Below are 27079 nucleotides of genomic sequence, written 5' to 3'. Positions count from 1 at the left end.
TATAATACAAACAATACCTGAGATATGCTAACTACATTTTTAGGTATGAACAAAATTACCATTTCTTCAATATTTTAAAAATTCTTCAATAAGCATACCATCATCAATTTCAGAAACAGTAACAAAAACAGCTGAACTGAGCGCAAGGACAATCTGTATGTGATTTGGATTCTAGATTCTACTTCAAAAGGTAACACTCAGCTGGAGTTTTTCACTTCATGAAGAAACAATGTGGATACAACTTGTTCAATCATCGATATTCCTTTATACTGGCAGATAGATATATAATAGTTTATTGAACAACAAACCCCCCCCAAAAAAAAAGAAAAAGAAAAAAAAAAGATGATTTGTAAGATGAGAGCCACATTTGACACGTGCCACAGATTTGGAAAGCATGTCCACAACAGGCAATCAACAGGGAGAAATGCTAAGTCTCTGCACACACCACTGCAGGCAGGTATGTCAGTACACCTCTCTCTCACCTGTGCACTGACATGCACCTTGTCCCACCAGAAACGCTTTCTATGGCCTGGAACATGGGTGGTGCAATGGCACACAACAACGACAACCACATGTCATCTTCTGCCTGGAATTCCTCATCACATATTTCAGGCAATACCCGTATATGATCCCCGTTTCTTTTTTTCTTTTCTTTTATTTTCTATCTGTCCTATTCCTGGCAAAGTGCAGATATCCTTCATACTCTTCTGTACCAGTTACAATAAAAAAGATATCCATGTACAAAATAACACCCCTAAAATGAATAGAATGTTCGACATAATAATGGTCAAGACATACATGAATACAGCACTTTGGGATACCACACAACAGTGAATGCACTGTGTCGCTACTATTGCAGCACCACTCACTATTTTCAACATTCATTTGACCAACTGTGACCTACTCCTATTGCTTCCATTTTTCAGTGACATCAATACAGCTCAACATCATTTTCCATACATCCCTTGTAACTGTCATCTGCAGTCAAAGGTGAAACATTTCCTTTCACATTTCAAATAAAATGGGATAATCTGAGGCAGAAAAAAAACCTCTGTGTGAGATGAAGACAATTAAAGTGTATACTCAGATCTGTTAACTATTAAACTTCCAGCAGGAATAGTGATTTAGATACTGAACCAAGCGACAAACATGAGGGAAAAGGTATAAAGCATAAATGACCATTCCACTTCAGCCTGATTACTTGCACTGTTGGTGCAAACTGCTCAGCAATCCAGGGCCAGCAGTCAATAAATCACTGTGGTGGATGGGCCCCAGAACCAGAACCATATGAGGAGAAACTGGTCACCACCAAATCATCCCACTATAACACAGTTTGCTGATCAGGTCTGAACCCAAGCCCTTTCAACTATGCCTACCACCCTGCTACCCTTGTTTTGTCAACCTTTTCTTACCCATTTCCTTCCCCCCACCCCTAAACATATTCGGATGAGACAATAAACCTGAGGTCCCGTGTGCCTCACACACTTGGGAGCACTGAAAAAAGAACCCATGGCAACAAAAGTGTTGTCCTCTGGCAAAATTCTGTAGAAGAAATCTTTTCTGACAGAAACACAAATATACAGATAAATGCTCTCAAAGCCTGACCAACCTGCGGTGCTGGTAAGACATCCACCTAGCAGATAAAGTAAACCATATATGAATTGGTCCAAAAACAGCGATGCCTCTTGAAAAACTGAAATTGAAATCAGTATAAAACAAACAAAGAAAAAAAAACTTTTTTAAGCACAAAATGTTATTATTGAAAAAAAAAATACTGGTGCAGAAGGGAATGAACAAGAGCACTCACCAATCCTGGTCAAAGGCTGTGGGTCAGTACTGCTGCTGGGTACCCTCTGAAGAGCACTGAACGCCACTGCTGGGGGCGTGGAGGACGACAGCGTGACAGGGGAGGTCACTGCCGCAGCAGCCACAGCAGCGGTGGAGGCAGCAGCAGAGCGGTTCTTGGCCTGCAAGGCCTGGCCAGGCAGTGAGTTCATGATGGCCAGGAACATGACCATGTCATGGTAAGACACTCGAATATTCATGGTGTTGAAGCTGACCTGCAAAAAAAAACCATAGCAAGCCGTAAGGTTTCCCATCTCCTTTGGAAGCACATAGTTGAACTGAAGATCAAATGATTCATTTTCCTTCTTCTTCTTTTTTCTTGTCCCTTAACTGGACTGCACCAAATAACTGTTCATCAGATGCTTCCAAGTCTGTCAGTTGTGTGTCAAAGCCTGGGCCTCTGCAAATGGTGTCCCTGTCCATTCAGCAATGTTGTCAGTCCACCGTTTTTCCTGGCTTCCTCTCCGTCTACCTCCATCAACAGTTTCTTGGAGGACTGTTTCAGTAAAGCCACTGGATCTCATTACATGGTCATACCAGCAAAGCTTCCTTTTCTTAACTGATGTCAGCAGATCTTCATAGGGTCCAATGAGATGCTTGACGGTTTGGTGTACTTGTTCACTGGTGATATGATGAGTCTATCTGACATTTTGTATCTTGCGATAGCGCCTCGTTTCCATGGCTAGAATTACTCTTTCCCAATCTGCTGTGAGGGTCTTGCATGAGAGACAAATCACTCAGTGCCGTAATGATAACTGAAAAATGCAATACACAGTCTGTTTTCTTGATGATTTTCTTCTCTCCAAAGCACTCTCAATACATAAGTGAACTGAAAGTGTCTCTTCATCACTATAATGCATGTAATATAAATGACACCATGTGTGTGTGTATAACTATGTATGTGTATGCAAGCATGCTTGCATGCTTGTGTGTGTGTGTGTGTGTGTGTGTGTGTGTGTGTTGTGTGTGTGTGTTTATGTGTGTTTGTGCATGTAACAACAAGAATCCATCAAGCTGTACACACCACCCAAAAACAAAACAGGCACTACACTCACACACACAAACTCACCTCCAGCAACAGCTGACGGAGCTGAGTCTCGGGCACGGCCAGCAGCCCCAGAGCGGCGGAGGCGGCGGTGGGCCTGGTTTCAGGCAGGGGGTTGGCGTTGAGCTCGATGCTGATGGTCATGGGGTCAATGATGGACAGGGCCGTGTCCTCCTCGGCCATCAGGCAGCAGGAGAACACCTCCAGGGACCCCAGGCTGCAGCGCAGCACCTTGTCCGCCGCCTGCGGCTTGAAGGTCAGCACTGCCGTGCTCTGGGGTGGGTGGGGGTGTCATACAGTCAGTCACACATGTCAACCAAAGTAAAAAACATTATACATATTGTATTATAACTCTGGGTGTCACACATGTCACACATGTTAAACACTACGTCAAAGGAAAACATTATATGTATTGTATTATAACTCTTTTAGTCACAACAGATTTCTCTGAGTGAAACTAAGGCTGCTCTCGCCAGGGAGAGAGCGTCACTACACTGAGAGCGCCAACCTTTAATTTCTTTTTTTTTCTGCCTGCAATTTTGTTTTCCTATCAAAGTGGATTTTTCTACCATTTTTTTGCCAGGGGCAACCCTTTTGTTGCCTTGGGTTCTTTTATGTGCTGCACATGGGACCTTGGTTTATCTTCTCCTCCGAATTACTAGCATCCAGACCACCACTCCAGGTCTAGTAGAGGGGGAGAAAATACTGGTGACTGTGGGACTTGAACTAGTGCGTTCAGATTCTCTCGCTTCCAAGGTGGACACGTTACCTCTTGGCCAACACTCCACATATTTTTTTAAAATATAAAATATTTCAAAAATCCACCCCTGGAAAAGCCTGCCAAACATAAAATAAGGATACAACATAATCACTGCATTAATGTCTGTTTGGCTCTCCATACTTTTAAGTCAAATTTTCAGCAATCACCATATCAAAGTCTTGGATATGAAAATTTTGCACAACTGTTTGCTTAATCAATGAAAAATTACCTTTGTTCATTTAATTTTCTTCACGAGTTGTGAGAGGACTGTTTTGTTTATATTCTTCACAAGTTGTGAGTGGACTTTTCCGGCGTCTCAGAACAAGAACATACAAGATAAATCTAATGCCCCTGCTGCAATTTGAATATTCTGCAAGCAATAACGTCTAGAACTCCAACACTTAGTCCTTCATATCACTGTATGCAACGCTTCAACAACCCAATGAAACCATACCTTCAGAATGACAGCATTGGTGTCCAGCGACGTTGAATTCTCCACAACCACAAACTGTGTGTCAGACACGTTCAGCCTCAGTTCAAACGGCACCTTGATCTGCCAAAAAGTAAACAAGCAAAATGCTTTTCATTACAGAAAACTCCAAATGAAGCACAAACAGCGATAAATACTCCACAAACTACATTGCTAATTGAGTTTCACTATTTGTTTGTGTGCCCCTTTTTTTTGAAAGCATCTGACAAAAATGTTTAGGTATTATAGAATCCGCCCAAAGTCCATTAAATTCTACTTACTGTTTTCTGAAAAAAACAAAAGAATACTGTTTAAACATAAATCCAATGTTTCTTCTATACATAGTTATTTTCCTTAATATCTTATCAATTGATAGGAACATTTTTTGTTTATATTTATTGTGAGTGAAATATTACTTGTTAGTGCGTATATCGAGTGATTTAACGAATGAGCCTATTTCTAGTTTTTGACATCACTCTTTCTGTGTGCATGTGTTAGAGATGAATGTATGTAATGTTTCAATGCCCCCAGGGGGCACACAAAATAAACTTCTTGCCTTGCCAACATCAACAGCAGAACTGGTGTCCATGCTAACTCTGACGTCAGAACTGCCCATTAGTTTCACAGTTTCTTATAAACAATTTTTAAAAAATCAACAACAGCAAATAACTCATTTCTAGTTATGAATGTTGTATCACTAGTCACACTAGAAGGGACAGGCATGATTTAGGATTTATCAGTGGTGAGTTTCAGTTTCAGTTTCTCAAGGAGGCGTCACTGTGTTCAGACAAATCCATATTTGCTACACAACATCTGCTAGGCAGATGCCAGACAGCAGCATAATGCAACGCGCTTGTCAAGCCTTGAGAGCATGCTTATATATTTGTGTACCTATCAGAATGGATTTTTTTTTACATAATTTTGCCAGAGGACAACACTTTTCTTCTTTTTCAGTGCACCAAGTGCATGCTGCACACGGGACCTCGGTTTGTCGTCTCATCCTAAAGAAGAGACACTCAGTTTGATTTCCCAGTCAAACTTGGGAGAAAGGGCGAGAGTGGGATTCGAACCCACACCCTCATGGACTCTCTATACTGGCAGAAGAGCGTCTTAACCATTCTGCCACCTTCCTCCTTATCAGTGGTGAACACTGATCAATGGAGATGCATTATTATTAATATTATTATCATCATTATTATTCTCTTCCCCATGATGACAAGTGACTCACCTCCTCAGCCAGAGGTCCCCTCTTGGTGGCGATGCCTCTGGAGGTGGTCAGGGGGCTCTGTGTGCGACTGCCGGCTTTGGTGTGGGCAGGGGCCGACATCTGTCTCTGCAAGGACTCCGACAGCCCCACGTCTTCCACACACACACATATCAACACACACAATGAACACACACACACACACATACACACACACACACAATGAACACACACACATCAACACACACACACAAACATATGAACATACACACACATATGAAAGCTCACATACACACACACGCACAGGAACACACACACACATACACACATGAACACACACACACACATATATGTGCATGCACACACACACACACACACACACACACACATTGTCTGCTCAATTCTGGACAGGGAAAGTCCTGCACTGCTTTTAATTTTAAAACAAAATCTTTTTAAAGGCTTTTTATATAGGAGTGAGGGTTGGGTTGTTGGTACAGGATGACTCTTGGTTAGTTTTTGGGTGAGTTTAAGGTGGTAGGTGGAATGGTCTGGTAATTCAAAGGTGAAGTGGCTGGTAGCTGGGTGAGCAGGTTAAGTAAGGTTTTGGCCAGATGTATCTTCACTGCCCAGTAATAAACAACAATAATGATAATGATAATAATAATGATGGTGGTGATGATGATAAAAACAACAGTAATAGAAATGAAACATTTCTATTGTTACAATCCCCCAATACAGTTTAGAGCTCTACATGCTTCTCAAAAATGATATGAAACAAAGGAACACAATAAAATAAGTTCACACACTCGTACACAAACAACAGTGAAACTCGCACACACAGACCCAAATACACATTCACACTCTCTCACACACTCAAACACACACTCTCTCTCTCTCTCTCTCTCTATATATATATATATATATCCATCTTTTTCTCTCCCTCTCAAACATATTCTCTCTCTCTCTCTCTCTCTCTCTCTCCCTCAAACACACACACACACATACACACTCTCTCTCAAACAAACCCACACACACTCTCTCTCTCTCATACACACACAACACACTCATACACACAACCCCACCCCCAACCCCCCCCCGAGCACGCACACACACACACACACACACACACACAAACACTCTCACACATACACACACCTGCCCCTCCCCATATTACCCCCCACACCTCCCACACACACACACACACAGACGATTATCCACATGGACCTTCCCCTCCCCTTCCCCTCACCTCCGACAAAAGGGTTTGGGGGCTCAGTCATGAGGAACTCCTGCAGGGAGAGGAGCCAGTCGAAGATGCACATGACGCGCATGTTGTTGAGCAGCACCGTGAAGCTGGTGCTGTCTGGGGACGACCGGAAGTGCATCTCCATCTGCAGGCCCTGCCGGCTGGAACCCGACCCTGACCCTGACCTTGAACCCCCTGCCTGGGGCTGCAGGATGCTGGTGAACACGTTGGGCCTTGAGTTCACTGGCTCCTCTGCAAAACACACACCAACAATCCTACGTATATATGTCGGTAGATGTTGGGTATTGAGTTCACTGGCTCCTCTGCAAAACACACACCAACAATCCTACGTATGTATGTCGATACATGGTGGTTATTGAGGTCACTGGCTGCTCTGCAAACACACACGCAGAGTTCTGTGTCAATACATGTTGGGCTTTGAGTTACTGACTTCTCTGCAAAGACACATACAGTGTCCAATGTAAATACATGTTGGGCACTGAGTTCACTGGCTCCTCTGCAAAACACACACCAACAATCCTATGTATATATGTCGATACATGTTGGTTATTGAGTTCACTGGCTGCTCTGCAAACACACACGCAGAGTTCTGTGTCAATACATGTTGGGCTTTGAGTTACTAACTTCTCTGCAAAGACACATACAGTGTCCAATGTCAATACATGTTGGGCACTGAGTTCACTGGCTCCTCTACAAACAAACACAGAGTCCTGTGTCAATACATGTTAGGCCATGAGCTTTTTGGGGAAGGGGTTTAATTAAAAATGATAATAATAATAACAATAATAATAATGAGAATTTATATAGCACTTATTCTTTAAATATGGCTCTAGCACTTTACAAAAACAGGTAAACACACACACGCACGCACACACACACACACAATCACATACACACACATACACACATGCAAAACAACAAAAACAGCACCTTTAAAGCGTGTGTCTGAGACAACAATCTCGTGAGAGACGAGGTCGATGTCCTTGGACTGGTCCGAGTAGCTCTCGAAGGAGAGGCGGGAGCGGATGAAGTCCAGGCGGGCCAGGGACTGCTGGGATAGCTGCTGGGGGGGCACGGCGTGGGAGGTCAGCAGCTCCACCGTCACATTGTGCAGCTGGATCACCAGGCTGACCGATTTCCACACGTCGCCGCTCAGCACGGTCTGCAACACCACCATGTGCTGTGTCGTCATCATCATCACACAGCCGGTCAACGTCACCATGTCATCATCATCATCATCACACAGAGTGTCAACATCGCCATATGTCATCATCGTCATCATCACACAACACCACCATGTGTCATCATCACATTGTCTACAACATCACCATGTGCTGTGCCATCATCATCATCACACAATGTCACACAGTCTGTGTAGGTACTGTGATGTATGTGATGAGTGGTGTGTATGATGATGATGATGATGATGATGATGATGATGATGATATGATGATGATGATGTGTGTGTGTGTGTGTGTGTGTGTGTGTGTGTGTGTGTGTGTGTGTGTCTTGTGTGTGCTTGTACGTGAACACAACTTGGTGTTTAGTTGGATATCTTTGCAGGGACACGCATATAGGTTTTCATTTTACTATTTAATGCACGTTTAACGTGTCAGTTTTTACATTGTACACCACAAATGGGCATCTTTCACATGGAAATGTCCTGATATATCAAATATAGTAGTAGAAGTTGTATTTGTCAATCTAATCAGGATGGTCAGTTTGTTTGTTATCAATGCTTAGTTGTTTCTGTAGACACAAAGGGGTGGTCTGTTTGTGTAAAATCACGAAAAGTTAAAACAGGTCAATCACACAGCACCACCACACCTGAATCCTGGGGTCCTGCAGGTGGGACATGAGTGGGGTCTGGAACTCCTCCACCTTCTCCCCCAGGTTGTGGGCCAGGAGGCCGCGCACCAGCTGGTACTGGTGGACATCCAGGTGGCAGCAGACTGAGGACAGCTGCCCTGCGGCACACCAGTCCGGGGCGCTGTGGCTGACGTCCCCCTCCAGGTTGTGCTCCACGTGCAGGTCCAGCTGGATCTTCTCCTTCAGCAGGTGGCCAGACTGGAGACCGCACACACACACACACACACACACACACGCACAACACACACACACATGGCGTGGTAAATAAACAAAATGATCGGACAGGTAAAATGTTACATGTATGTCTGTCTGACTGTGTATGTGTGCATACCTGAATTCAGATTGAAAGACGCAGGAAACGAATGATGAGCGCCCAATGGCAGCCATCAGTCGGCTCTACCCAGGTAGGCGGCCTGTTGTTGTGCATGAGTTTGTAAAGCGCTTAGAGCTTGGTCTCCGACGAAGAATAGGCGCTATATAAGTATCCATATCAAATCAAATCAAATCGGATCAACACACACACACAGAGCAAACACACATACAAACACACAGAGCCAACACACACACACACGCACACACAGAGACACACACACACACACACACACACTGCCAACACACATACACATTCGGTTCAGTTCAGTTCAGTTTCTCAAGGACGCCTCACTGCCTTCGGACAAATCCATATACATATATGTTAAAACTACATCTGCTAAGCAGATGCCTGACCAGCAACGTAACCCAATGTGCTTAGTCAGGCCTTGAGGGCAAAAGAGAAAAGATAACAATAATAAATTATCATGAGTAATAATGATAATGATAATAAAGATTAGAAATGTTCTAAATAAATGAATGAATAAACAAAACAAACAAATGAATAAATAAATAAATAAACAAACACATGAAATTAAATGAAAAAAAACAACAAAAAAACAATACAAGCAAAATATACACACACACATAGAAAAGTGTTTGAAAATTACCGTCATGAAACAAGCAAAAACAATGCCACCGTTTCTTTCCTTAAATATGTTCCTCTTTGAAAGTTACCATCATGAACCAAGTAAAAATAATGTCACTGTTTATTTGCTTAAACATGTTCCTCTTTGAAAATTATGTCATAAAACAAACAAAAGTAATGTCACTGCTCTTTGCCTAAAATATGTTTGTCAAATTGTTATAAACACAGACACAGGTGTTTTGAATATTACCATCATAAAACAAACAAAAAAACATGATATGGTTTCTTTGCCTAAATGCATTCCTCAAATTGTTATCAACATACACACAAGTATTTTGAAAATAACCATAATAAAACAAACAAAAATTATTTCACTGTTATTTCCTTTTAGTTTATGCCTTCCTGAATCAATATTTCCGTTACCCATAGCTAATAATGTCTTTAATGTTTGCTTGCACATTCTCATTCTTGCGTGTGTGCTTTTTAATGACAGAAACTGCATCATTTTGACCTCCTCTTGATTAGATGTTACTTAGTATTACCTTTGATTTATCTAACAATTTGCTTCAAACTTGTTTAGTAGAGTATCATATCAACTATAGTATAAATAATGACTGATTCCAAAACATCAACATCCTCATTTTCAATACAATACTTTGGTGTTTATGGAGGTTTTGCCACCTTCAACCTTCCGTAATAGATTCATAAAAAAAGGGGATAGCTAAAAAAAAAAAAAAAAGATTCTGGCACTGTCTTATTACCTGCCACATCAATGTCTTAATTTTTCTTCTAGTTAAAGCCATTGTAGTTGCCAAGGAAATGCCATAGTTAAAGACTACCATCAACACACAAACACACGCACACACACATGGACATCCAGACAGATCATCACTGAATCTGGGTGACTAAATATTTGCACTGTTTGTGATAAGCGCGTTGGGTTGCGCTGCTGGTCAGGCATCTGCTTGGCAGATGTGGTGTAGCGTACATGGGTTTGACCGAACGCAGTAACGCCTACTTGAGGTACTGATACTGATACTGATACTGTTTGTGAAACATTTGTCATATGACAAATATACAAACATACAGAGAAATCCTGAAAAACATAAACAATCATAGAAATAAGGCAAAAAAAGAAACATAGATATTACGAAAAAAACAACAACAAAAGGTATCGCCATTCCCAACACTAACAACTCCACTCCCCTCCTCACCCTCACCTCAATCTGCACGATGTAGGAGGTGAACTCCATGTCTGAGGCGTGGTCGATGCCCTGGTAGTCCCTCTTGGCCACCCGCTTGGCGGTCAGCAGGTCTATGTCTGACAGCCGGATCTCCATCACGTCCAGCAGACAGTGGTACACGTCCTCCTCCCCATCCTGCTCCCCACTGCTGCTGGCTGCTGCACTCCTGCTGCCCCCGCTGTGGCCGCTGGAAGACAGGTGGGGGTCACTGGACACCCGGGGGGGCACAGGCAGTGTCCTGCCAGCCGCGTTGGGGTCTACGCTGGACCCCCTCTCCGGGGAGAAGATGGTGTCAGACTCCGACACCAGCAGGGTGCTGGCCATCTCCAAGCCTTCAAAGCGAGGGTCCTCATCCAGACTACCGTAGACGCTGGCCGTCATGGGGTCTCGGGCTGTGGGGGGGTAGCAGTGCTCAAACACACTCTCCGTCATGTCCTGCACGTTCTTGGTGCCCGCGCTGGAGGTCCTGGTCCGGGACTGGCTGACGTCTCTTCCGGCGGCAGCCGCCTGAGCCTGGTCGTACCTGAGGGTGCCCTTCTCCCCATCCATGATGAACTGGTTGGTCAGGCGCAGCCGGCCCAGGTCAGCCACCAGCACGTGGTCCGTGCGAGAGCTCTCCGGGATCAGCAGGATGGGGGAGTCCGCTTCGATGTCCAGCTTGATCCGGGCTCCTCTGGTGGCTTTGTCATTGATCTGTTTGGCACAGACATTGTTATACTGTGAGCACTTTGCATTGACAACTTCTGCAATAATGTACCCAATGTACCCTGGTCTGAAAATGCTCTGCGCAGGTGAATGCTGGCACATGCTTTTTCACACAAAGACACACACTTCTGCAATAATGTACCCTAGTCTCAAAATGCTCTGCACAAGTGAATGCTGGCACCTGCTTTTACACACTAAGACATTCAGACACATGCACACACATATATACTTTTACACAAAATCATACCACCACAGGCTCAAGAGAAGAACTGCTTTCCACTACTCACACAGCTTTCTTACTGAGTTCATGGAATTACTGTTGGGTAAAAACAACAACTACAAAAAAAAAACACCTTCAGCTGATATTTGCTGCATTTCTGGCGTGAATATACTGCATGTTAAATGGCATTCCTATCTCTGTGATTAATGGAAAGAATTGTGACAGGAAAAACAGGACAGAATACATGCCATCATGTATGCACTTAAATATTAAATAAAAAAAACAAAATCACTGATGCGCATCAAACTTACAGGGAGGGAACATTTCACCGAAACGACCCAGACTATCACACCCACACACAGTGATGCCAACCCCTGTCAAGTGTTGGTAGGAAGAATCAGGAAATTGGGTAGGAACATTTTGAATTTGGTAGCAACACTCTGACTCCCAGCCACATCAGCAAACATACATTTCATCTACAAGGCATACAAACACTCCCCAGCTTAATCCACCAGGCACATATCCTGTTTAACTGAGACACAACTTGTTTGGGCAAACGATTAAACTGACTGGTCCACTCAATGCTGTTTCAATGTAAAAACGCGATTAGCTGAGCATCATCACATGAGACCAAGGTTAGTCATGACTGTCCTGGCTTCGTGATCTTTAGGTCTAGAGTGTCTGGGTAATGTTACGACAGGAAAGCATGACACCAAGCTATGTAGTCAAAAATGAACTCGTCAGAACAATTTTGACGCTGGCATAACGTCAGAACAAATTGTGATTGAGCATAACAAGATACGGCAAAATCATAACAGTTGGCATCTCTGCACACACCTTCTGGCCGGCCGACGCTGCCCTCATACGTCCCAGCACATCCTGCAGCTGAAGGAAGTGCTGACAGAAGGCCACCAGCTCTGACTGGAAACGGTTGGTGTGAACATAGCGGATGGAAGACATCTTCAGGGTCAGAGAGAGGTCAAACTCACGCGTCATGGCAAAATCTGGCAGACCGTACCTGGAACAGAACAATGTAATGTGCACGGGGCGCCAGTGACAGGAAGAAACTGGGCGAGAAGGTACACTGGCGAAATGATACTCTTGGTGTCATATCAAATACACTGGTGTTTCTTCAACATCAGATCATAAGCAGACTGGTTTCATGTCTCAGGAAATGGAAGAACTGGTAAATGTTTTTTACAATAAAACATCATTTAAAAAAAGGTTTGTAAACAAAGATGCAAAAAACACATCCCTATAAATCATAATCCCCTCTCTCTCTTTCCCTATGTCTTTAATATATGTACACGCACACCTTCCCTCACCTTCAAATAACAGACAGACATACATACGGATCTCTGCATAATATGCACACACAACCATAAACAAAAGCACACCCACAAACACAAACACTGTGTGAAAAGCTGTTAAATGAAAGTCCTGCGACGGTTAACAACAAACACAACATAACACATTATGTGAAAAGCTAAGTACTACAACTGCAACAACACACACAACACGTTATGTGAAAAGATGACAAATGAAAGTACTACAACAACAACTACACACACACACACATCAAACATTATAAGAAAAGCCATTAAATGAAAGTACTACAAGTACAACACATACACACATCAGACATTATGTGAAAAACTGTTACACAAAAGTAATACAACTACACATACACATATCACACTTTATGTGAAAAGACATTAAACACTGCTGCTGCTGCCACTACTAGTACTACTACAAATACTACTACTACTACTACCACTACTTACAGTTTCAGTTTCAGTCTCTCAATGAGATGTCACTGCGTTCAGACAAATCCATATACCCTACACCACATCTGCTAAGCAGATGCCTGACCAGCAGTATAACCCAATGTGCTTAGTCAGGCCTTGAGTGCATGCTTATATCTTTGTGTACCTATCAAAGTGGTTTTCTGCTACAGATTTTTTGCCATAGGACATTTTCGTTGCCATGGGTTATTTTTCAGTGCGCCAAGTGTGTGCAGCACACAGGACCTGTTTATCGTCTCATCCGAATGACTAGACACTCAGTTTGATTTTCCAGTCAAACTTCGGAGAAAGGGTGAGAGCAGGATTCAAACCCACACCCTCACAGACTCTCTGTATTGGCAGCTGAGCATCTTAACCATTCTGCCACCTTCCTACTACTTACAACAACACACATCAAACTGGAACGACGACTCACTTGAAGAACTTGAACTGCATGACCTGCTTGCCAATGGACACAAATCTCTGGGAGTACTTAGTGCCGTGTGGGGACTGGTCCTGCAGGGACAGGGCCCCCAGCTGCCCGGTCAGCGCCATGTTGCCGTCGCGCAGCGAGATCTGCGTGTCCAGGTTGCTGGCCGTGGCCCGCGCCAGCTCATACTCTGACTTGTTTAGGATCAGTGTGAAGCTCTCCACCCGGAACTTGATCTCCGAATTGATGACTTCGTTGCTGGGGTTTTCTGAAAAAAAAACACAAAACCACCAGAACTTCATTTCTTGAGTTGATGACTTCGTTGCTGGGATTTTCTGAAAACACACAGAGTCATCAGTACTTGATTTCTGAGTTGACGACTTCGTTGCTGGGGTTTTCTGAAAACACACACAGAGCCACCAGTACTTGATATCTGAGCTGACAACTTCGTTGCTGGGGTTTTCTGAAAACACACACAGAGTCACCAGTACTTGATTTCTGAGCTGACGACTTCGTTGCCGGGGTTTTCTGAAAACACACACAGAGCCACCAGTACTTGATATCTGAGTTGATGACTTCGTTGCTGGGGTTTTCTGAAAACGCAGAGCCACATCACCATGGGTACAGTCCTTGAATGGTTAAAGCTTTGGATTCTCACATGAGTTTTCTGAGTTTGATCCCCCATTTCAGTGTTCCTAGCAGGTTGGGGATGGAGATTTTTCCAATCTCCAAGGTCAACATATGTGCAGACCTGCTAGTGTCTGAACCCCATTTGTGTGTAAACGCATGCAGAAGATCAAATACACACGTTACAAATCCTTAATTCATGTCAACCTTATCTACTTTCATAAGGATAGCAGAGCAAGCACTAATGCATGCTTAATATATATATATATATATATATATATATTACACACACACACACACACACACACACACACACGCACACACACACACACACACAGCCAGTCTCTGGGCACAGGAAAAACACCAATAACACAACAATAACCAAATGACCTAACAAACAATCCAAGGCTCACTCCAACATTCTCTGAATATGGCAGACAACTCACAGAACACACACACACCCTCCCCACACTCTACCTGGCCCCCTCCACCACCCCCACACACCCCACACACCCCCCTACCCTTACCTGCCACCTGCTCAGCGCTGGTGGCCTTGGTCCAGTGGCCTCCTTCAGTGGCCAGGTTGGGGTGGAGGTGGTCGGGGTCGTCGTGGACCTTGGCCCCCATGCCCAGGAAGTCCAGCAGCACCACCCAGGTCTGCAGGTTGATGGTGGTGTCCAGGCAGCTGAACTCCACGTCGATGAACCGGTTCGTCTGAGGACCCACACACACAGGTGTATTGATAAACAATAGGGAAGGTGTGCAGGCCTGCTTTCATTGGATTTTCACAGGGGTTCCCTGGTTATTTTTAGCGAGAACCGCGTGTGCATTCGTGTCTCCATTTCCATTTTTTTCCAGGTCACCAAAAAGCTAAAAATTTCATCGTGGAAATTGCTGTTCTGACAAAAGGATTTTAAGCATTTTCAGTGACTACTTTTGCAAGTTTACAAGATGTATTTGGTTTTTAATATATTTGGTTTTACATAGTCTCTTCCTTTCTCCTATGTTTGACTGGAAAAATCAAACTGAGCATCTCGTCATTCCAATAAGATAAACCAAGGTCCCATCATGTGCAGCACGTCCTTGGTGCACTGAAAAACAACCCATGGCAAGATGGAAAGAAAGCTAGTACAAAAACAGGTGGAGAGGCACAAAAACAGGTGGAGAGATAGAGCTGGTATAAAAACAACAAGAAAGATGGAAAGACAGCTATTACAAAAACAGATGAAGAGACAGAGCTGAAAGAAAAAACCAAGAGCAGCCACGCAGACAGACACACGGTACCCACCCTGTTGTACTGGGAGACAAACTGGCTGCTTTCTGTCCAGAGAGAGAGAGAGAGAGAGAGACAGAGGTGAATGAAAAAGCAAGAGCAGCAGCCCTGCTGACACCACGGCACCCACCCTGTTGTACTGGGAGACAAACTCTGGCTGCTTTCTGTCCACCAGCACCACATCAATGTGGACCAGATCGTCCACATGATGCTCCTGCTGCCCCACCATCTCCAGCAGCTGAGGGGTTGGTGGGGGTGTTCCGGGGATGCCCCCCGAACTGGAGAAAAAAAAAAGAGACAGCATTATAAAGCCATAATGCAGCAATCATGCCCTCTGTCCATCTTCTCAGAAGACAGTGCTATGAAATCTGCTTGTAGAGTCAGCATCACTGATTTTACACACATGAACACACACACACACACACACACACACACACACACACACACACACACACACACACACATACACTCTCTCTCTCTCTCTCTCTCACTCACGTACACTGAATATGAAACTGAAACTGAAAAACAGGAAAAAATATGTGTGTGTGTGTGAGAGAGAGAGAGAGAGAAAGAGAGTGTGTGGGAGTGTGTGTGTACAACATGTGTGTGTGTGTGTGTGTGTGTTGTGAGTGTGTGCTGTCTTAAAAAAAACAACAACAGAGAAATAGTGAGCTAAAAATGTATCAATCAAAATGATGATATGAAAAATATCACTCAGCACAAGCAGCAAGGAGTACAGGGGAGGCAGAAAGCAAGCACAGCATACCTGCTGAGAGGCTGCTTAAAGGCAGAGGTTCCTGTGGTCATCATGTCCCGGATCTTGTTGAGCGCCTTGGAGGACTGGGGCTCGTTGAAGCTGGACGGAAGGGAGGGCGGCATCTGGGGTTCAGGCACAACAATGGTGCAGTCCGGGCATGATGTGGACATGAAGCACCCTGAACCACGTCCAAAGCCACCTCTCTTTGTACGACTCTGCTCCTTCCGCGAGTTGCGTGACACAATGATCTGTCTGTGGGCAGAGTCTGGCGGCTCAAGCAGGTCGTCCATCTGCAGAGACTTCAGGCGCACTTTGAGATGCGTCGTGGCTCGGTCGTTCTTCTCAAAGTCCAAGGCAAAGTCGTACAGCTTCAGATCCACAAGGCCTTGCTCCCCTTCCCCGAAGTCGCCTCGCAGCTCCACTTCAAACAGCGGCACCTGGAACTTGACGTGCTTGGCCATGAAGTTGTCAACCGAAGAGTCTCCCTCCGATTTATGGACACTTCCCGGTAGCGGAGATGCTCTGTCGCTCAGTCTCTTTTCCAGCGGCTTTTTGTCCACACCAAACATACCACTGCCAGCTAAACCCTGGAGAGGGTCCATCTTACCACCACTGTTTTCTGCTCCTGACTGTTCTTCAGTGCTGCTGGGCACTGTTCCAGAAAACTCTGCACTGCCTGAGTCTTTGGTGTCTGCCTCATACGTCAAATGGTCCGAGGTCTGCAGAATTTGTTCGTACACTTCTTTAGACAGTCCCAGCTGGATGGGTTTGGAGATCTTGATGCCCACCTCTAACACAGACGATGCAGGCTGCAACTCTGGCTCTTCCTTCTGCAGATGCGGGAAAGCCAAGTCCTCCAGAACGTCCCCTTCGCCTGACAATGTGTGGTTGATGCTGGCAGCTTCAAAACTGTTCTTGCTGATGTAGAGATCCACGGCTGTGTCATACAGAATGGGCACACCAAGTTCATGAGTGAAGCCGGAGAAGGACGAGGAGGACAGACTTCTGCCAAGTTTCTTGTGCTTGTCAAAGTCTACAGAGTACAGGTTCATGTTGGTGAGGGAGATGAAGATTTTGTCGCTCTGCTCCTTTGACAAAGAGTCCAGTGATCGGAAGTGGTAGTCATCTTCCTCAGTGTCATCGGTGGTGTCTTCATGATGACTCGTGTTGTCCACAGAGATTTCTCCCAAGTGAGCGAGCAGAACCTGGATAAAAAAGAACACAGAACATTAGCATTATTGTGCAACAGCTTACTTGCAAGAATGTGCCTGTACGCATCAACCTGTTACATAGAATAGTTTTCTAAGTTCTACATATATTTTTTCAAATAAATGATGTGGTGGTGGTGTGTCCATCGAGATCGATGATGACCATCGTTGTCATCCAGATGGGGGATGGGGGATGGGGGGAGGGTGGTGGTGGGGTGGGGGGAAGAATGCTCATGAATCTATCTGTGAGTGCGCAGATGGCTGAATAGTCCAATCTGCGCACGAAATGTCCGCTGACAGTTGGGGCAGACAAAGACAGGCATATCATTGTCAGGGAGCTTGTTTGCCCGTGACTTTCTGGCCTGCCTCTTCTGAACAGCTGCAGCAGTCCTGTTGGCCTCGCACAACCTGGCGCCTTTGTGCACAGCAGCGCGCCATTTGTCACGGTCCACTGCAGATTCCTCCCAGGAGTCAGGGTTGATATCAAACGCTTTCAGAGAGACTTTCAGAGTATCTCTGAAGCGCTTCTTCTGACCTCCGTGTGATCTCTTCCCTTGTTGCAGCTCGCCATAGAAGAGCCTTTTGGGCAGCCGATGGTCTGGCATGCGCGCCACGTGTCCAGCCCAGCGAAGCTGGGACTGCATCAGGATGGTGAAGATGCTGGGAAGGGTGGCTTTTGCGAGCACCTCTGTGTCAGGGGTCTTGTCTTGCCACTTGATGTTCAGTAGCTTCCTGAGGCATGTTGTGTGGAAATGGTTCAGCTTCTTGGCATGTCGTTGGTACACTGTCCAAGTTTCGCAGGCGTACAGTAGTGTGGGGAGAACTACTGCTCTGTAGACCTTTAGCTTGGTCTCAAGACTAATGCCTCTTCTGTTCCAGACATTTGCATTGAGTCTACCAAAAGCTGCGCTTGCTCTTGCAATCCTGACGTTCACTTCATCGTCGATTGTCACATTTCGTGACAGTGTGCTGCCAAGGTATGTGAACCGCTCCACCGCACTGAGTCTCTGACCGTTGACTGTGATGTTGGGCTCAACGTAGGGTTTCCCTGGGGCTGGCTGATGGAGAACTTCAGTTTTCCTCGTGCTGATGGTAAGGCCGAAGTTCCTGCTGGCAGTGGCAAACTTGTCGACGCTGAGTTGCATGTCAGCTTCAGATCCAGCGTTGAGGGCACAATCATCAGCAAACAAAAAGTCTCTGATGATGTCTGTCATGACCTTCGTTTTTGCTTGAAGCCTTCTGAGGTTAAACAGCTTGCCATCTGTTCGGTACTTTAGGCCGATTCCAACATCGCCATCTCTGAAGGCATCAGTAAGCATTGCAGAGAACATGAGGCTGAACAGCGTTGGAGCCAGGACGCAGCCTTGCTTGACACCATTTGTGACAGCAAAAGGAGCAGATGTTTCACCATTGTCCTGGACTCGAGCCTGCATGCCTTCATGGAATTGGCTGACCAAGGAAATGATGTACCTAATAATGAAACAACTAAATGAATTATTAACAATTCAACAAATGAACAACTAACTAGGACTGCATTCAACAAACAGTGAGTCACCTGGGGGCTGTTAGGTTTGCGGGGGATGACGATGATGGGCGTCTCCATCCTGGCGCTCAGCACGATGGTGCCCTTGGCCACAGGCATCGCTCCGGCCTCCACCGGTGTCACGGTGAACTGCACACCGTTGTTGTCCCCCTCTTGCAGCAGGATGGTGTTGGTGATGTCCCCCAGGGACTGCTCCCGCTTGAGGGTAGTGGTGGTGTCCAGGTTGGTGTCCAGGCGACCCCCACCCACCATGCCCATGGCCACCTCCGTGGCAGCCGTCTTGATGGAGGAGGCCACAGAGGTCACGTAGTCCCTGAACTCCGACACACAGTCCACCAGCTCGTCCAGGAACTTAGGGCAGTGGATGTAACACAGGGAGGCCATGTCAAAGGAGGCCTCCACCACCTCCGCGGCCTCCCGCCTCTCATAGCCACTGTCAGAGTCGTAGCCGCTGCCCTGGCGCCCACCAGCGTCGGATCCCCCACCCCGCTTGCTGATGCTGAACCGGCACGCCACCTTGCTAACGGACTTGCCATGGAAGACCTCTGTGAAGATCTTCTCGTCCATGGCCGTTTTGAACATGTCCGTGTTGAGGGAGGAGCTGGGGGAGGTGGTCTGTGGGGAGGCAGCAGGCGGCGGCAGCAGCAGCCACGTCCGCCTGGGGAGGGGGGGACAGCTGGCCCTGACCGATGCTAATCACCTGCTGGTACCTGGTCCCTTCAGGTACAACGTCCAGCAAATGAAGACCTCCCAGACTGCCCTCCACCTGCCACCACTCATCTGGAACACCAAACACTCTGCTCACCTATCTCCACAAAGCTGTTCAAGGTGACAAAACAGCACACACAACACAAGACTACAAAGCTGTCTGCTCTCACATCCTAAACAAATCGGTTACCATTTCATGAAATTATGTGATTAATAACTGTACAGTTTCAATTTGCACCAACACACACACACACACATACACACACACACACACAGACATACACACACAGAGTCTCTCTCACTAATCCAGAGCCACAACAGGCCACATTACCCAAAGTAGCCTGCACTTTGGCGGAGGACATGGTTGCCGTGGCGACCTTCCTGGCCACACGGTCCCCATCCTCCTGCAGGAAGCGCAGCAGAAGCACATTGAGGCGCTTGAAGTCGGCATTGATGAACAGCTTGCTGCTCGACTCCTGTCACCACAGACAACACAGCCTTTTAATCAACATATGGTACCTCTGACTGAAGGCCAACACAACGTTTTATTCAATAATAATAATAATAATACAATATTGTACTTATATGGAGCAAACTCACAATAGATGGGCTCTAACTGCCTCGCATAAAACAGTACATATACAATGGTGCATTATATCACACAAGAGCATAATCTGCATCTACCAATACAATACTACAAATGTAGATATGAATAATCGCAGGGGAAAAAAAAGCACAAAATACACTCTACACACACACACACACACACACACACACACACACACACAGAGCCAACACAGCCTTTTACTTCAACATAGGGTACCTCTGACTGAAGGCTATCACAGCCTTTTATTCACCACGGGGTACCTCACACTGAAGGACAACACAACCTTTTCCTTCAACACAGGGTACCTCTGACTGAAGGCCAACACAGCCTTTTACTTCATCACAGGGTACCTCTGACTGAAGGACAACACAACCTTTTACTTCAACACAGGGTACCTCTGACTGAAGGCCAACACAGCCTTTTTACTTCATCACAGGGTACCTCTGACTGAAGGCCAACACAGCCTTTTTACTTCATCACAGGGTACCTCTGACTGAAGGCCAACACAGCCTTTTACAGGGTACCTCTGACTGAAGGACAACACAGCCTTTTTACTTCAACACAGGGTACCTCTCACTGAAGGACAACACAACCTTTTCGTTCAACACAGGGTACCTCTGACTGAAGGCCAACACAGCCTTTTACTTCAACACAGGGTACCTCTCACTGAAGGACAACACAACCTTTTCCTTCAACACAGGGTACCTCTGACTGAAGGCCAACACAGCCTTTTACTTCATCACAGGGTACCTCTCACTGAAGGTCAACACAGCCTTTTACTTCAACATAGGGTACCTCTGACTGAAGGTCAACACAGCCTTTTACAGGGTACCTCTGACTGAAGGACAACACAACCTTTTCCTTCAACATAGGGTACCTCTGACTGAAGGCCAACACAGCCTTTTACAGGGTACCTCTGACTGAAGGACAACACAGCCTTTTTACTTCAACACAGGGTACCTCTCACTGAAGGCCAACACAACCTTTTCCTTCAACACAGGGTACCTCTGACTGAAGGCCAACACAGCCTTTTACTTCATCACAGGGTATCTTTGACAGAAGGCCAACACAGCCTTTTACCGGCACTTCAACACAGGGTACCTCTGACTGACGGCAAACACAACCTTTTACAGGTACTTCAACACAGGGTACCTCTGACAGAAGGCCAACACAGCCTTTTCCTTCAACACAGGGTACCTCTGACAGAAGGCCAACACAGCCTTTTTACTTCAACACAGGGTACCTCTCACTGAAGGCCAACACAACCTTTTCCTTCAACACAGGGTACCTCTGACAGAAGGCCAGCACAGCCTTTTACCGGTACTTCAACACAGGGTACCTCTGACAGAAGGCCAACACAGCCTTTTACCGGTACTTCAACACAGGGTATCTCTGACAGAAGGCCAACACAGTCTTTTACTTCAACACAGGGTACCTCTGACTGACGGCAAACACAACCTTTTACCGGTACTTCGACACAGGGTACCTCTGACTGACGGCAAACACAACCTTTTACAGGTACTTCAACACAGGGTACCTCTGACTGGAGGCCAACACAGCCTTTTACCGGTACTTCAACACAGGGTACCTCTGACTGACAGCCAACACAACCTTTTACTTCAACACAGGTAGTGCGTGCATGTGCGTGTGTGTGCATGTGTTGTTTTATTCATGAAATGTAGTGTGTGTGCACGTGTTGTTTTATTCATGAAATGTATTTTCATTATAATCCAAAAATCATTTACTTGGCAGTTTTACTGTTTAATGGGTTTGGAAATGTGTTTCAGTATTTTTGTATGCCAGTACCAATTTACATAAGTGAATGCATTTAATGTTTTCGTCAACAGAAAACATTCATGCTGCTTTTATATCATGTCTGATTTTTAACTGGATTATTCTTGAAGCTTTTGAACAGCATTTCTACAGGAAATCACACCAAGTAAAAGTTTGGGATAAGTATTATTCTGCCCCTACCTGTCTCTGTGGCTACCTTCACGTCCACATCCCATCTCGATCTCTACGATCAGCTTCGGATCCAATCTGTTTACACATACCCAGATTCAAACACTGCACTGTCGGCCGCTCTGGACCTTGCTTTAAGAATGAGCTCCCTCCTTTGCTTCATCAGGTCTCCGCACTCAGCTCTTTCAACACCTCTTCCCAAGATAGCCTCCCTCCCCTGCCTCTTCCTTGTTTTCAGTTTTTCAGTTTAGAGTTATGCATGCGTGTGAATGACTGGAGTGAAAGCGCTTTTATTTATCTGCACAAGATTTAGCGTTATATAAATATTAATTATTATCATTATTGCTACAGACTGCCAACACTCCTCACCACAGTGGCATCGCTGGGCACAGTCAAAGTGGAACTGTCAGGAGTGGACCTTGAAGAGTGCCTGGGCACGCTGTCCTGGGTGGGGAAAGAGCGCTTCAGAAAACCCAGGATCTCCACCAGGGTTTCCTGGTTGGCTGAAAAGGGAGGGAGGAAGGCAGAATATTAATGTGGGATATGTTAAGATAACACAGTAAATGCATCGGAATGTATGTGTGTGTGTGTGTGTGTGTGTGCACGCGTGCGTGCCTGCCGGTGTATGTTTGCGTGTTGGTGATCTCATGAGGAATCAATCTGTTTTGTCCACAAACAAGTACAAGATTACATCCACATCAAGACTTACACAAAAGGTTTGTACGTATGCCCAGTGTAAGGACTACAGACTCCAGGAAATCTTTCAACTAGTCCTAATTAAGCGGATTATACAGTGAACATTTTCACAAGTCACATAAGTATCAGTTGTATGTGTGTGTGTGCACACAAGCTGTGTGCAAGTGTGCCTGCGTGCATGTGTCTGGGCATATGTACGTGTCATGCATGCATGTGTATACATCTCTGCATGTATATGTGCAAATGTTCTGGTTGTCCCTTCCTCAAAAACTTGATCACAATATCTGATCACTCATTCAGTACAATAAATATGATATTTTAACTTTTAACCAAGATACTTTTCATGAATTTGCAAACACACATGACACATTATCAAACAAATCCATTCATCCAGTACATATGGAACTGATATCTTTTCCATGTATCCTTACCAATGAAGTCAAGACTGTTGAACTGCAGGTTGAGGATGCGCATTTCTGTGTCATCAGAAGTCTCATCCACCTTGCGGGCAGAAGAGGAGGATGGAGAGATGATCTCAAACTCCAGGGAGATCAAGGCCTCAGACTTGGGACAACTTTCACGGCTGTCGTCAGCAGCTGCAGTCCCCTTGGATTCCCCTTGCCCTGATTTCAATCAATGAGTCCAATGTGCCATTATCCAAATGTGCGTGCGTGCGTGTGTGCATACATGCTTGTGTGTGTGTGTGCATGTGTGTGAGCAACAAAAACAATCACAGCTCACAGCACGTTCAAACCAGTGGAGCGGTGGCCTTGTGATAATGTGTCATCCTAGGAAAGCAAGAGAATCTGAGGGTGCTGGATTGAATCCCACACCTGCCAGTATTTTTCCCACCCTTCCATTAGATCTTGCGTGGTGGTCTGGGAGCAATTCATCTGGATGAAACAGTAAACCAAGGTCCAATGTGTAGAATGTTTAGCGCAAGTGAAGGAACCCCAAAGCAACAAAAGGGCTGTCCCTGGCAAAAGTCTGTATAAAAATTCATTTGACGGGAAACTAATGCACTTGCAGACAGAAAAAGAAGTTTTTTTTAAATATGCGTGACGCTGCACAATAGCAATGTGCTCTCACTGGGGAAACAGCCTAAATTTCACACAGAGAAATGTATTTTGAAAAAGAGTGATACAATACATCGTAAATTGCATGTGCATGTGTGCATGAGTTTGTTTGTGTGTTTGTACAAGTACATACTTGTTTGTGTATGGTATGTCAAAAAGTTGTATGTATGTATGTCTACTTTTATTGTAAACTCCATGAGCTCTCCGTCTGGGATGTCTGGGTATCAGTGTGCTTAATCATTATCATCATTAACAGACTGCAGACACAAACACAAGTATAGCTTCCTATCTAGGAGGTGTAAGCATCAGTGTGTGTTAACATCATCATCATGAACAGACTGCTGAAACAAACACAAGTCTAGAAGGTGTGAGCATCAGTGTGCTTTATCATCATTATCATGAACAGACTGCCGACACAAAAAGAAGCATACCTCCCTGTCTAGGAGAAGCATCACTGCCCATTAACACTATCATCATGAACAGACTGCCGACGCAAGCAGAGGTCTAGAAAGAAGGTGTGAGCACCAGTGTCAGTGTGCACGCAACAGCAGCACTTACAGTTTGGCATGACGGAGTGGAAGGCGCTGGTGAGGGCATCCTGGATGGCCTGCAGACTGCTAAAGGACGCCGACTGGAGCGGCACCGAGGGGGAGGGGGAGCGGGGGGAGGCGGGGGAGGAGGGGGACTGCGGCGACACCGGAGAGTTCACCTCCGACCCCATGATGCTGCCGCTGCGGCTGTCCAGTCTGAACACAGAGGGACTGGCATGCAACGTTCATTATTCACTGCGCTGTTTGGAACGATGAACTGTCGTAGCACTGTTCCTGTACTATGGTTCAAGTGTCTGGCCTTGCTGTTTCGTTGTGTTTGTGTGTGTGTGTGTGTGTGTGTGTGTGTGTGTGTGTGTGTGTGTGTGTGTGTGTGTGTGTGTGTGTGTGTGTGTGTGAATCTGTCTGTCTGTGCAGAAAGTGGTGAGGCTTTTTTTTCATTGTTTAAAAGTGTCTGCAAAAACATACAGCAACTTTTTCTGAGAAGAGGCAGTGACAAACTATTCCGTATTTCCAATGGTGGAAAATAATTCCCCACTTGGTATTATTCAAAACACTGTAACAAACAGAAAACAGTACCACACCACAGGACAATCAACAGCTAAAAGGCCGTTCTCACTGGATACTGCGGTAAAAATACAAACTGCGTGATCTAAGACAATTACATGACTAAAGGCCGTTCTCACTGGATGTTGTGGTGACAATACAAATTGTGTGATTTGACACAATTATATCACTAAAGGCCGTTCTCACTGGATGTTGTGGTGAGAATACAAATTGCGTGATTTGACACAATTATATCACTAAAGGCCGTTCTCACTGGATGTTGTGGTGAGAATACAAATTGTGTGATTTGACACAATTATATCACTAAAGGCCGTTCTTACTGAATGTTGTGGTGAGAATAAAAATTGCGTGATTTAAGACAATTAGATGACTAAAGGCCATTCTCACTGGATGCTGAGGTAAAAATAAAAATTGAGTGATTTGACACAATTACATGACTAAAGGCCATTCTCACTGGATGCTGTGATGAGAGGAAAAATTGCTTGATTTAAGACAATCAAATAACAAATTCCATTCTCACTAGATGTTATGATGAGAGAAATAATTTCTTGATACAAGAAAATTAAATGACAAAAGACAGTTCTTGATTAATTGATTGATATGGATACTTACATAACACCTATCCTCTGAACTTCTGGGGACAGGGAAAATTCAACATTTTAACTCTTTCTTCACAAAGAACTGCATATCCGGTCCTACCGTGCAAACTGCTTGTTCACTAAGGACTGCATGGGCAGTCCAAGACTTCAGAATTTTTCCACCAGTGACAGAACCACTTGATTTTTTAACTGCTTCTGCTTGACCAGTTACTTATACACTTTCAAAAGCCTGTGTCTCTTTTCCCTGTAACCAACACAAGCAGCCAGTTTCTGGGGGGATGGAAGGAAGTTACTAGCCAGAAAAGAAAGAGTTAAGACAATCACATGCCAACAGGCCATCCTCACTGGACATTGTGGTGAGAGGCGACCACTCTAACATTCAACACACTGTAACAAACACAAAACAGGACAGTCCAAGTACCACAGGTCAGTCCTTACTGGACATTGTGGTGAGAAGTTCCATCTCTCTAACATTCAACAAACTACTGTAACAAACACAAAACAGACCAATGACCAAGGGTCAATCCTTACTGGATGTTGTGGTGAGAGGCAAACACTCTCTAACATTCACCACACTGTAACAAACACAAAATACAGGACAGATCAATAACCAAAGGTCAATCCTTACTGGACATTCTCTGACACACTGTGACAAACAGAAAACAGGAACAGCCTGATGACAACAGCAAATTGACCAGCAACCAAAGGTCAACCCTCACTGGATGTAGTGGTGATAAGCCACCACTCTGTATTATTCAACACAGTGTAACAAACAGAAAACAGACAGACCAATGACCACTGGACATTGTGGTGAGAAGCCACCACTCTCTACCATTCAACACAGTGTAACAAACAGAAAACAGGACAGTCCAACGACCACAGGTCAATCCTTACTGGACGTTGTGGTGAGAGGCGACCAGCAGCTCAAAGTCCTGACCGTAGCTCTGCAGGGCGTCCACCACCAACAAGCTGTGCACGGTCAGGGCCACTGAAGCATAGTCTGGCTTCTTCTGGGCGCTCGCCTGCACACGCGTCACTTGCAGCTCCACCAACGCCTTGCCTGAAACCATTCAGTGTGGTCAGTAAGTCACTAAGTGAGGTCAGTCACCTG

General features: G+C 45.2%; 1 protein-coding gene across 1 annotated transcript in view; it reads right to left on the bottom strand.

The window, feature by feature from the left end:
• LOC143297955 (intermembrane lipid transfer protein VPS13D-like) overlaps window positions 1-27079 on the bottom strand; it is a 128096-nt gene that overhangs the window by 67576 nt on the left and 33441 nt on the right. The window contains 20 exon segments of the mRNA XM_076610574.1: window positions 1808-2060; window positions 2915-3163; window positions 4105-4203; window positions 5348-5478; window positions 6570-6818; window positions 7518-7749; window positions 8415-8654; window positions 10635-11351; window positions 12421-12601; window positions 13804-14065; window positions 14952-15138; window positions 15828-15975; window positions 16464-17659; window positions 19218-19880; window positions 19882-19985; window positions 20245-20389; window positions 22852-22985; window positions 23610-23801; window positions 24813-25000; window positions 26863-27028. Of these exon segments, the coding sequence (XP_076466689.1) occupies window positions 1808-2060; window positions 2915-3163; window positions 4105-4203; window positions 5348-5478; window positions 6570-6818; window positions 7518-7749; window positions 8415-8654; window positions 10635-11351; window positions 12421-12601; window positions 13804-14065; window positions 14952-15138; window positions 15828-15975; window positions 16464-17659; window positions 19218-19880; window positions 19882-19985; window positions 20245-20389; window positions 22852-22985; window positions 23610-23801; window positions 24813-25000; window positions 26863-27028 (5736 nt within the window).

The sequence above is a fragment of the Babylonia areolata genome, chromosome 23 (genome assembly GCF_041734735.1).
Source record: "Babylonia areolata isolate BAREFJ2019XMU chromosome 23, ASM4173473v1, whole genome shotgun sequence".
NCBI lineage: Eukaryota > Metazoa > Mollusca > Gastropoda > Neogastropoda > Buccinidae > Babylonia > Babylonia areolata.
Note: the sequence above shows the minus strand (reverse complement) of the source record. Positions and strands in the feature narration are given on the sequence as shown.